Consider the following 12,647-nt stretch of genomic DNA (forward strand, 5'->3'; position numbering starts at 1 on the left):
ATATATACGAGTACCATTCTGTAAATAAATTCCAATAAATTCCTTAGTGATGCAGTTCAGATTACAAATAAAAAGCACTGAAGGCAACCAGGTTTTCCTCTTTTGTTATCTCCAGCTACCTACAGCCTGTCATCTGCATTACAGTGTAAATGTGTGCCTGAATGTTTGTTCTAACAGGATGTTTGGTCTGAACTCTGTGAACTTCCATGAAAAATGAAGGATAACAGTCAAGTTTCCAGCAGAAATTGACTGCTATGCAACTCAGCTCACCAGCTGGAAAAAAGATTTACATCAACACAGAGGTTTTCCATTATCCAACGGCATTTCCTCTGATGTAAGCATTGGAATCTTAATAACGTGACACAGGTGATCAAGTTCAAAAACAATTAAAAGCATCTAGGAAACAAACCAGACATGGGTTTGAAATCCATAAAATACCACTAAATGTAGCGTGGTGTGCCAATTAATGGTTTCCAACTTGCCCCTCTTAAAAGCACATGTCACTCCTTTTGGGAGTGTGTGTGATACACATATGAGAGTAGTAATGGAAACTGAAACCTGATTCACAGCATTGCAATTGCATCTGCTGTATACAGTAGTTAACATTAAAATGGTAAGAAAATGCCATGGGATTTGCAGAACACAAGCCCTGGGACCTGAGGTTGACCAGAGATGATTAGTTTATGTCTGTGTATTTACTGGCATACAATGCAATAATTATTGCAAATCCAGTTACGTTCTGTCATGTAAAGTATGAGTTAGATGTGACACGTGGCCTTTTTCTATGCTTCTAAAGCAATGTCTGAAAATTGTATGGGTACATTATATTTGAAAACAATACAAGACAGTAGTACTATTTTTTTTGCACTGTAGACACTCTCACCTCACAATAATGAGGATATAGAATCACATACCACAACTGTGTATGCATTATTACTCAACCTAGCACAATTAACAAAAACATCTTTGGTTCTGGAACCACTTTCCAAACACATAACCCCTTGTAAATATTTTAATTAATATCATGGTTATTCTTGTGTTAGTATACTTGAAATGAGTAAACATTACAGATAGCAAAAAAAAAGAAGGAAAACTGAAATAGTACTGACATGACTGGAAACTAAAAAAAGCAAGGAAGTGGAAACTACTAATTGATTGTGCAAGATTTTTTTCAAGCTGCAGATCTAGCTGCCCATGGCATCCAGTGCATGAGGGCTGCTGACACTGATGTAACATTTTAATCAGGAAATAAGACTTGCAGACCCCTCACATCTGCCACAAATAGCAGGAAGTGATTATAATTCATTTACTTACAAGTAGGTAAAATCTGAATCATTTTATAAATTATTTTTTAATTCCATTTATATCCCGCCCTTCTCCGAAGACTCAGGGCGGCTTACAAGCTTAAAAGTGCTCCAGTGTTGTTTTAAAGTTTTCTGGGAAGCAGACTCAGAAGAATGCTTAAAAGGTGTAGCCTGCCCTGAAGCATCTAGTATTGTTTTCTATACTTTCCTCTATACAGGCATTCCTCGAGTTACGACAGTTCACTTAGCGACTGTTCAGTTATGAGCCCCTCCCCCCCAAAAAGTACTTACGACTTGGTCCCAAAGTTAAGTATGTTGCAGCATCATAGCAGTCGTTCTCCCTTATGACCAACTGCAGACAGGCTGCAACATGCCTCCTGCCTATTTCTCCCCACCTGTGCTGCCCTGCCAGGTCTCCTGCTTTGCTAGTCCACTGGATTCCACTTGCTCCACCCCACCCCACATGGACCTTGCCAATTGCTGCTATGGAGATGGAGAGATGGACAGCTTGGCACGGCTGTCCACCGCCGCCAGGGAGTGGCCTCACCCTCCAGCACCCAAGGCACTGCAGGTGGTGAGCAAGCAAGGCAGCGCAGGACTCCTAGATGCAGCCGGCAGGTGCATTGACCTGGCAGTGGCAGATGGGTGCCCCATGGGACAGTTCTCTTCCTCCTGGCCTGCAGGCACCACCCTGCTCACCCGATCTCTCCAAGGGTGCACCCAGCATATGCAGAGTGACCTGTGTACCAAGCTCTCCATCTCACTATGGTGGTAATTGGCGAGGTCCGTGTGGGTTCACCACAGGTGGTGAGCATGCGCTGTGTAGGGCTCTCAGGCATGGCATCCGGCAGCTGCAATGACTGGTTCTCTGTGAGGGGCTCAGGTGTCTCTGACATCAGCTCAGCTCTCTCGCTGCCGCCCTAGCCAGCTGCCCAATCGCCCGTTGGTCCCGCCTGCTCGTCCAGCCAAAACACCGCGAAAAATGCCCCACGTTGATTGGCTGCTGCTGCTTTCACACCACAATCCCTGAAGTCGCTCATTCAAACCAGCCACCCAGCAGCACGCAGGTGCTGCCTGCAGTGCCCCCCGGGCCAGGACCAAACGAGGCCTACAGGGACACTGACCTCGTGGCAGAAAAGTGGCCATCTTTTACTCAGATGCTGGTGAAGCCGTTTCCCTTAGTTCTTGCGTTCTTACAGATGATTCCATCCTATGTGCAAAAACGTGTCTGTAAGAAAGCAAGATCTAAGGAAACAGCTTCACCAGCACCTGAGAAAAAGATGGCTGCTTTTCTGCCACGTGGGTCAGCCTGTTCTGGAACTCTGGAGATCTTCTAAAAGGGAGTGATTGGTGATATGGGGTTGATACAGAAAAGGCCCAAGGAACTAAAGGGACTCCAAGGGGTTGTAAACAGAGCATCAGATATCTCACAGGGAACCCTTTGATGGCTGAAAGCAGGTGGCCTGATCCAGCACTAGGCCCCCCCACAATGGTCTTTCCCTCCCTGAGATACCTCACGTGCACTTAATGACCTGCACATTCATTTAACAAATGCATTGGACAAAGCAGGAAGAGGGCTCATCCATTCAACATGATATAATTAATGAATCCTCGGGTTACAAATGTAATTGGCAGGCTCTATTAGATTCATAATTCAAGGATTACCTGTATATTTTTTGTCTTACTGCATTCATGCCTTAAACGTGCAGTTTTTAAAATATTAAAACACAAAAGCAGATTCATTCTCAATCAAACTTCTTACCCCACTTCTTATTTTCTATGATACTTCAAAAGCAAGGGTAAGAAAATAAACAAGGAACTTGATAGTTCTGTTTATTTTAATAAGCATAGATTCTCAAGCTTCAGCTTTTCCTTCAAAAAAGGAAATACTGGGAAAGATTTGTCCTCTCCACATCTAGTCTTGCAATAGTAGTAAGAGCGGTAGCTGTTTTGATACTGATTTTATACTAATCATTAATACAGGAGAAAAATGGGATTGTTAAATGGCAGCTTTCTATAGTGCGCATCAATCCACTTGATACGTATTTACCACAGAAAAGCAGCACTGCATTTTAATTTAAATGTTTTGTTTTTAGCACGTAGTAGATGGAAGAATAAGGAAATAACTTTTCAAAGTGGAAGAAAAAAAATGTCCTATGGTTAATTTCTACAGTTGACATAAGATCCATAGTTATCCAATGATAACTACTGGAATGAAAAAAAAACCTTCATAACAACAAAAATATGTTGAACTAGACAGACCAATTCAAGTCACTTTAAGGCAGTTTCATGGGTTCTTCTACCAATCAGGATTTGTAATAAAATGGGGGATGGAATGGCAAGCATTCATTCATCAGAAGAACAAGATTAACCAGGAGACTCAAGTTTCAGAAAAGACTTACATTTTAAAAACCAGAACCACATTTTATTCCTGCAAGGCACAAAGTGTGCTCTTGCAGCATCTAGCTCTCTGTATAAAAAGGCTGCAAAAAGTTAAATGAATAATTAGGCACCTAAGAACTACACAGTATTGGAGAAGCAGCCCTTCCAACCTACGTTAATGCTCTTTGATGCGTCAAAACTTTAATGTCAATTAAAAAAATATTCTATTCATTTACATATTAAGAGATACCGCAGCATATACTTTAGCAACTATTGGTATCTTTGCTTTATATGAATTTGCCAATCAAATCAAGAACCTGAGAATATTAGATTTTATAAAGGGAAAAGAAACTTATAATTTTGAAGATGGCATTTTTATTGTTGATCTTCAAAATTCAGTTTTCTACAAAGGAAAGCTATTTCTTGCCCTGAAAAAAACAACACCACAAGCTCCAGCTATAAATTATTCAAGGTAAAATATTAAGACCCAAATCCCTTATAAAGATTATCTATACTAAAGGTTTCCAGAGACATACGGATGCAGTACACAGAACATGCTGGCTACATATTTTAAAAGGGAGGATGCCTATGCTTTCATGTCTTGCTTGTGTGGTTCCCATTGGCATCCAAGTTGACAATATGATCTGCTCCACCAAAACCCTTCTTTTGAATGGAAACGTAGGATTATAAATTTTGCTTGATGGAATGAAAATATGTTAGTTCAAAGTTCTTACATAAAATGCAATGGTATAAGAACTGCACAGCTGAGTGAGAAAGAAGCTCATATTCAAGACTAATCCAGTCATATGAGTCCAGAAATAAACCAGTATTAATGTCCCTCTATGCTTTGAGACATCTCCATCTCAACCAAAATATTTACCACTGCACTAAGCCAGAGTTACTTAATCTTACCAAATAAGATAATTGGCTGTGTTCACAGACCATGATAAATCATTCACCAACATTTATAAACCACAATAGCTAGGTCTATAGAGCATGATAAACATTATTGTGGTTATTTGGTTCAGGAAATTATATGCCCCTAGCCATTAGGATGGTAAAACTCCTTCAAAAGAGGTGCTTCTAGCTTTGTGGGATCTCAATCAAAGCTCCTCTTTTCACTAAAGTAGCTATAGGGGAAAACCAAGTAGAGATAGCTGGAAGCATCAGCACAAACTTGGGAAAAAGATTGTTGATTGATTGAGGAAGAGGTGTTTTATACATAGCCTTGTATCTGGAAGCAGCTCTTTCAATGGATTTGCACAGCCTTATTAGCCCCTGTATGGTATTGGTTATGGCTAGATCTTCCTACACATTCACTTACTGTTATTGAAACATCTTCAATGTAATATATAATATGTATATATATTAGTCTGTATCCATTCACTTACAAGAGAGCAGAATCAAAGCCAAGGCAATATATATTGATTCCAGTATCAGGCCCCAAGAAAATCCAGAATTGTTTGCCTTTTTCATATTATTGTTTGCCTTTTTCATATTATTAAAAGCAAGCAAATTATTGGTTTACTCAGTAATTCTGCACATCCTGAAGGATAAAAAAAACCATGCAGAGTTCTAAAGTTGTGTCACATTGCCACAGCAAATTCTATTATACACTTTAAGATTGCCATATACATTACCCTACAAATTTGCAGGAATATATTCACAAAGGTCAGAGATTTTACCTTTATTATTTGATAAAATGCAAGCTGTGGTTTTCTGAGTATTTGGTTTCAATACTAAATTTTACTGAATATTCACAGGAATACTCATAGTTCTGAGCTTGTGCAGGCCACCTAAAGTCAGGGATTACGGGCAGCCATCCAAAGAGGCAAAAGCTGTTTCTCATTCCAAGTTCTTTATGCCTACAGTTGGCATGTCCTCAGGGCTGGGACAAGATGGAGAACTGGTACTTAAGCTGCTTACTTCTATTGTATAAATCTTTGGGAAATAACACAAAAAGTCTTGATTTGGGAGGTTCACTTGAAGAAAAGCTACGGAATCAATACTTCCATAAAGTCATCAAGAAACGTTGTTCACAGACAGCTAGAAAAACAAGAGCAAAAGCAGACTTGTGCGAGAAGACGTGAGGTAAACAAGCATGTTCCCTGCATAGTAAGAAGTTTCCAAGTGGAAGAAGCATGCAGAAGGCAACACAAAAAATAAAGCATGTTGAGGAAGGGAGGATCTTGCATCTGGACAAACAGCAGCATGGCTCTTTTTTAAGGCAGACTATCACTAATTCATTCAAGGCAATTGGACGTACCAATTTCAAAAGCTAAATACTTGCTAACCATGATCAATACTTTAAATTAACAGTTGCTAGCTGAACAAAATGCAGGCCCTGGCAATACCTCCACAAGGACAGAAATCAACCACAGCAACAAAATAAAGTAGCAATGCCAAAATTACTCTGTGGTGAGCTGACACAGAAATGCAAGTGACAGGTGATAATGCTACTCAAACACAACAAACTGACATTCAATTGATATCTGAAAGAGACTAAACCATTTACTCAAAGATGGAAGGCTTTGGATCAGCTGTAATACGGCCACAGTATTGCTGATAGGATGAGGACATGGGCTTAGCCATGCAAGTGCTCTTAAATCTGGCTACATATAGGGGAATTTCCCAAAGCTTTCTGCAGCCCTCAATGTATGCCACAGCATGTTCAGAGAGATAAGAATGTCCTAGTGGGTGTGGTGGAATGAAAAAATGAATGCAAATACACGAGAGTCATTTCACCCTTGAGGAAAACAAAACACAAGTAGCAGCCTAAGCTATTTTTTCTAAAGTGGCCAGTAGCGATTCCCTTTAACACAGCCAGCACTGCTTGTTAATGTGTTCATGTGCAGTTACCTTATGGAGTGTACAGTTTTCAACACCTGAGGTCTTATAACCAGTATGTGTGACTTTTATAAACTCCCTCCCACTCAGGCCATCTCCAGGCATTCTTCTTGCCTTCACAATGTAGTAAATAAATAGCACAAAACCATCTGCACCAAACAAAGCAAGCTGTGGTTTGACCCTGCTTTTTGAAATGTCCAGAAGCTAGCAAGGCCTATGAGAAATTGCAGTGAGCCAGTGTGACAAGGAGCAAGGCACAAGTAAATGGCAACTCTCCAGAGACTGTACTCAAAATCATCTATCTGGGAAAGAAGAGAGGCTGGAGGAACCTGAGTCTCTAAAACCCTCCTTTAATGCTTATAGAATGAGATGGAGAAGATAGCTGGCACTGGTGCACCCCACTGATGCACTACTGAAGGTGGTGTCTTGGTGGCATCCTTTGGATCTTCAACTAAGGGATATTTTCTGGAAATATTCAGGGTGCAGCACTTCAGGGAAGGGAAAGCCAGCATGAAGCGCTCATCATTCCGAAAACTAAAGAGTGTAGACTTGATGAATCTTGTAATTCTCATGCTTCTTTCAACAATGGAATATCTGGAGGGTGGGGGGGGGGGGAAGAGAGAAAAGAATGTTAGATAACCTTTCTATTAGGTTCCAGGTTTCAAAGACAACGCAGCGCAGCCCTGATAGAGTCTAAGAAGTCCCATTTGATTTACAAAAGTTCTTATTTAACCAGCCAAGTTTCTATAAAAGCTTGGCATTCTTTAAAACTTACACTGGCTGTGTTTTTGCAAAGCCTTTTCCTTATAAAAGCCTTAAGATTCTAATAATAAGAGCTTCTTTGGATTGGCTCAGACAAGAGAACAGACTTTATTTATTCTTCCTAATCTTGGGATCAGACTAAGGCTCCTTCTAATAGGGAGAACTGTACCAGTCAGGGACTGACTTTGCCCTGTGTCACTTGAACTCCTGGCCTAGAGAAAATACTGTAAAATAATTATGCACTATGTCATCTGGCGCTGTAGAGCAGACAAATTTCCACTGGAAGAACTTCCCCCTTCTGTCACCTCCTGGGATGCCTTCTCATACCTTCCGTCCTGGAGGTATAGTACAATGCCACCATCATCCACACATCTCCAGTCATTCTATGGGGTGGCTTTGCCACTCTCTTACTACAGCAGCTGGCTGATTTTTTTTTTTAAAAAAAAACTGTTTCCCTCCTCATTTTAAAAATAAAATGCACCAGGGAAGAAAAAGGGCACAACTGAGGTGACAGGTGACCGCAGGTTTTTGTGGCCAGCTTGAGGAGAAACTGTCCAGCTCAACCATAAACAGCTCAGTGGTCAGGAAACACCCAGTAATGTAGAAGCACTGCAGAAAGTAAGGGAGGAAGGCCTAAGCTGCCTTTTTCAATAGGTAAAAAAGTATTCATAAGTTTAAAACGCATGAAATCCAAACTTCTATACCAGAATAAATAAAGACTATGGCTGAAATAAATTATGCAACTTTAGAACCCTGTATTACTAAATCCGGAAGGCAAGACTAGGATTTTTTTTGTTTGGTTTGTATACTTTTGCGAAATGCACAGAAAATTGCAATTTAATCTATTAATGGTCAATCCTATGGAGTTGTTAGGGAAAATATGTGAGAAAGGAGAGTGCTGTATGGGGTACCACAGGGCCTGGTACTTTCTCCACTGCTGTTTAACATCTACTGTACATGAAGCCAATGGATGAGATTATCCAATGATATGGGGTACCCCAGGTCAAGCAAATGACATTATGGGGGGTCCTGTCTCAATGTCTGGAAGCTCTGGGGGTTTGGATGGGGAGCAACAGGCTTCAGCTCAATCCAAGCAAAATTGAGTGGTTTGGGGTCTTGGGGCCAGGATCTTAGGGCCTCCTGGCTCTGGGGACTTTCCACCTCTTGTCCTGACTAGGGTTGCACTACTCCAAACACAACCTGTGTGGCTTCTGCTAGCTTTTCACAAGGTTCTGAAAGGTTTTGCCAATGTACATAAGGACCGGGGAGTGTGGTACAGCCTGTGCCATGGCTTCATTGGCAGTTATGGTCAGATGTGACTACTTCAGCTATGAATTTTCTTGTATGGTTTATACATGGTTATATATTGTTTTAAATTGCTGCGTTGTTTTGGTGTTTTTATGCTCTTTTTAACTGTGAGTCACCCAGTCATATATATTGAGATGGGTGGTTATATAAATTGGAAAGATAGGTGACGGATAACAAAAAGGTTCTGGAACAGGGTTTTTTTTTCTTTCTTTTTTCTGAAGACTATGCTACTTTTTGCAATTTCTTGATTAAAGGAATAAATGGAGCTTGTAGGAGTTACAGACATTTTTATTCCTGTTATAGAAATCCAGATTCAAGACTTATTTCACATTACTTACCATCCATGTACTCCTCTGAGGAAGCAAGCGATAAGAGGCTTTGTACATCACTATTTTCTGAGTCCGAAGTCTCTTTCTGTCCAGATTTACTACTAGATGTGCCAGCCACCCAGGAAGACGTGGTCGCCTGATGCACTAGAACTGTTTCTGAGTGGTGAGAGCTTCCAGCTTCACACAATCCAGAGTGTCCAGGGGTTTCATCCTCCCTAATAAAACCACTGGGACCCTCTTGGTCTGGAGGCGGCTGTTGCATTTCCCTTGCCTCACTCTGTCCAGCTCCTTCTGAAAGGACGATCTGTATTCGTGTATCTGAGGATGGTATGCAGTTTCCAGCACTGCCATAGACAGCTTCTTCATAAGATGGCAAAGCTACCTGAACTCCATCCACCATAATAGAAACCTGGTCCCCAGAAACACCTTGATCACGCCTGTGTTTGGAATTCAAAGAAATATTTAGGCACAATGACATAAGCAGCATTTTATGGAACAATAAATGTACTGGATTAGCAAACCTATTTGTTTCACTGTTGTTTCAGAGGTAAAGGTACTAGTAATAAACTACGTCTGCACTCTGGCTTTCTCCAAATGTCTTAGGACTGCAATTTTTTAGAATTCTCACTGCAAGCTAGCCTAGCCATCAAATTATCTAGTGAACTGTAATGTGAGAGCCAGTTTGGTGTAGTGGTTAAGGTACTAGGCTAGAAACTGGGAGACTGTGAGCTCTAGTCCGACATGAAGGCACAAGCTGGATGACTTTATGCTGATCACTCTCTCTTAATCCTAGGAAGGAAGAAAGGCAAAAGCCTGAAAACTCACCAAGAAAACTGCAGGCACTTATCCAGGTAGCCACCAAAGTCAACACTGACTTGAAGCACATATACATAAAAACCCCCAAAGTATCTATAGGACATTAAATGGAAGAAGGCTTTAATAAGCCTAAGCTAGATCAGGATATGGTTGACCTTGGGATTATTTTCAATGAGGTAAGCCAATTCTTTAATGAGCAACACAAAGTATCCCTCTTAACGTGGAAGTGCTTATGAAATTGCTGTTAACTAGAATTAAAATTCCTGAACAAAAATTATGCTGAGATGAACCCTTCTTGTTTAAAACTGAGGAGCTAGGCTCTTCATTCCAATTAAGACTGATATATCCCTAATATATGCTTCCATGTGCACTCTATTTAACATTATGTTAAATTTGTTGAATGCGTTACTTCAGAACTTTCCATTGTTTCATTATAATTTTTCCCTCACAGACAGTATTAGGTTTTAAAGTGCTTTCCTGGTTAATATGTCTCTAGTAGCTGGTGAGCATGAGAAGACACCACCTTTTTTCCAGGTTAAAGCTTTCAGAAACAGGTAGGGATCGTTACAGACATACATTAGGACTGGCTTTTGCAGTAGACAATTTTGTTGGCAGTGTGATGACTCTATACTTCAAACGTTTGTCTAGATTTGTCATAGCCTCTCTCCCTAGAAGCTGGTGCTTCTTTAATTATGGTTACAGTAACCAATCCTGTGGATTTTTGAGCTCAGGAAGATAAAATTTTATCTATGTATGGTGAGATTTGTCCCATACCAGCTCTAGGTTTTAGAGGAAAAATGGCTGCCATCTTGTCAAACTAACTACAGTGCCATGGCAATGCCAGGCCAATCTGGGAGCCAAAAATCTTAGAATATTTCAGATTTATAATGGGCAGATGAACACCTTGCTTCTCTTTTCTTGAGAAAAGGGGAAATATAACAATATAATGTGTAATACATTTCATCCTAAAAGCATCTCTTATTTTCTTAGTAATGTTTAACCCAACAATGTAAGATAGGAATAAGAGGAAATAAGAGACCCTGTAAAAATGTATTTATCACCACCTAGTAAGTTCATAAATGAGCTGGGGCAGAATTACAAGACTTCTATCTCACAGTTCATAATAATTGCACTATGGCTAAGGTACCGGATGCAGATGAAAATATGAGTTAAGGAAGAGAGGCTAGATATATTACATTTCAGTGGCAAATTATGTTAGTGTTGTGATTCAGGGTCAGCCTGTGGGTTCGGCAGTTGGGTCGGACGACTCAGAGGAGGAGGAAGGGGGTGTTGGAGAGGTTGCTGAGGGTGTTGGAGAGCTTGCTGATGAGAGCCCTCAGCCAGGCCCCTCCTACCTGGTTACAACGCAGACCCAGCTGTGTGAGCCTGACAGCGTGGATGAAGATGACCCACAGCTGGCCCTGTTCAAGGACGCCCGACGCAGGAGGCAGTCAATCAGGAGTAAACAGAGGAAGGCAATGGGGCACCTCGGAAGGAGGCAGAGAGAAGCCTGAACTGTTTAAAAGGGGAATGCGTGGGAGGGCTGGTTTGCTGAAGGCAACCGTTTGAATAGCTCCTGTTTCATGGTTCATGTCTTGTTCTGTTTGCTTTTGTGTCCATAAATTTGGCAGGCTTAGTTCCAGCCTCTTGCCTTCTTGTAAAAGGGGTTGTCCCTGCCTTTTCTGCAGGGCCAGTAGCAGGCTGGTACAGAACAGTTAGTATTAAATAAAGAGAAACAGAATGGCTTTACTGATAATCAATTTCCTCATGCTATCCTGGGCCCACAGTCAATTAAGGAAGCATCTATTATTTTACATCCTTATAAACTGTTCGATTTCTATAAATTAACCATCTCTGCTGGAGTCAGAACTATGGGCTAACTTGACAGATATTGTCTGCCAGGTAAACTGTGAGTCACGGATCTAATTCTGCTTACAGAGACTTCATGATTAGAAATACTTTGCTCTAGCTAAGCTCTATGCACCAAGCAGCTACCTAACAACAGCTAGGTTGACTAGCAACACTACTTCTATATGCAGCCTATATGTCTTGCCAAACTGTAAAGAACTCTATAAACATCTCCAGACACTGATCTGAATTTCCTACAACCAAACACATTTCACAAAACTGGGCAAGACCTGAAAAGCACATACAGTTTAGAGAAGTCTATTTCAGACAGGGCCATTTGATTTATGTGTGTAGAATCAGGCGTTATTCTGGAAATAAAGTTAAATGGACCCTAGAAATTACTGCTATCAACAAAGCTGCAGGAATTTATGAAATACTTGTAGAACTGTTTCATATCTTGCAAGGATATTGTTAAAATACTACTGACAGTTCATATGGAAAACATAGCTATGGCCAGAGAATGGTAAACAGGAATCTGTATTTAAAACAACAAAAAGTGACAGTGCCAAAAGATGTTCCAACTACTAAACAATTCCATGTGTTACACACATTTGGTGTATAATTGAAAAGGCAAGACAGTCCCCTGGAAGCCACTGATATTTGTTTTATTGATTATACTAATATTTTTATGTAAACTACAGCAAATTGCAGATAGCCATTAAATACAAGGGCTGGACCACTCTATCTGAATATGTTGAGAATTTTATGACATCTAGGAAGCATCAGTTAAAATGAAATATAGAACACCACATTGGGTTTAAAATTGGGAGAGGAGTATATTAAGAATGTATACTATTACCCTATTTAATTAATATGAAGAACATAAAATGAAAAGCACTGGATTGGAAAACGTAAGTTGGAATTAAATTTGCTGGAAGAAATATTGATAACCTCAAAAAGACCAAAGTAAAACAACCTGATGATTAGAAGTGAGGAAGGCTTAACGAATTCCTTGCTAAAATTTTAGAAACAGAATGAAAAGGCCAGTCTG

General features: G+C 40.4%; 2 protein-coding genes across 4 annotated transcripts in view; both read right to left on the reverse strand.

Annotated features, from left to right (window-relative positions):
• The window catches only part of PLEKHD1 (pleckstrin homology and coiled-coil domain containing D1), a 346,726-nt gene that overhangs the window by 208,578 nt on the left and 125,501 nt on the right, over positions 1 to 12,647 (reverse strand). The gene's annotated exons all lie outside the window — the stretch shown is intronic.
• The window catches only part of SUSD6 (sushi domain containing 6), a 46,901-nt gene continuing 39,422 nt past the window's right edge, over positions 5,169 to 12,647 (reverse strand). For all 3 annotated transcript variants that reach the window (XM_083379574.1, XM_083379575.1, XM_083379573.1), the window contains exons 5-6: positions 8,942 to 9,369; positions 5,169 to 7,127 (exon numbers count right to left, since the gene is read on the reverse strand). In XM_083379574.1, coding sequence (XP_083235700.1) covers positions 7,102 to 7,127; positions 8,942 to 9,369 — 454 coding nt within the window. In that variant the 3' untranslated portion in view covers positions 5,169 to 7,101. The remainder of the gene's footprint in view (positions 7,128 to 8,941; positions 9,370 to 12,647) is intronic.

This window comes from Vipera ursinii, assembly GCF_947247035.1.
Source record: "Vipera ursinii genome assembly, chromosome: 1".
NCBI classification, from domain to species: domain Eukaryota; kingdom Metazoa; phylum Chordata; class Lepidosauria; order Squamata; family Viperidae; genus Vipera; species Vipera ursinii.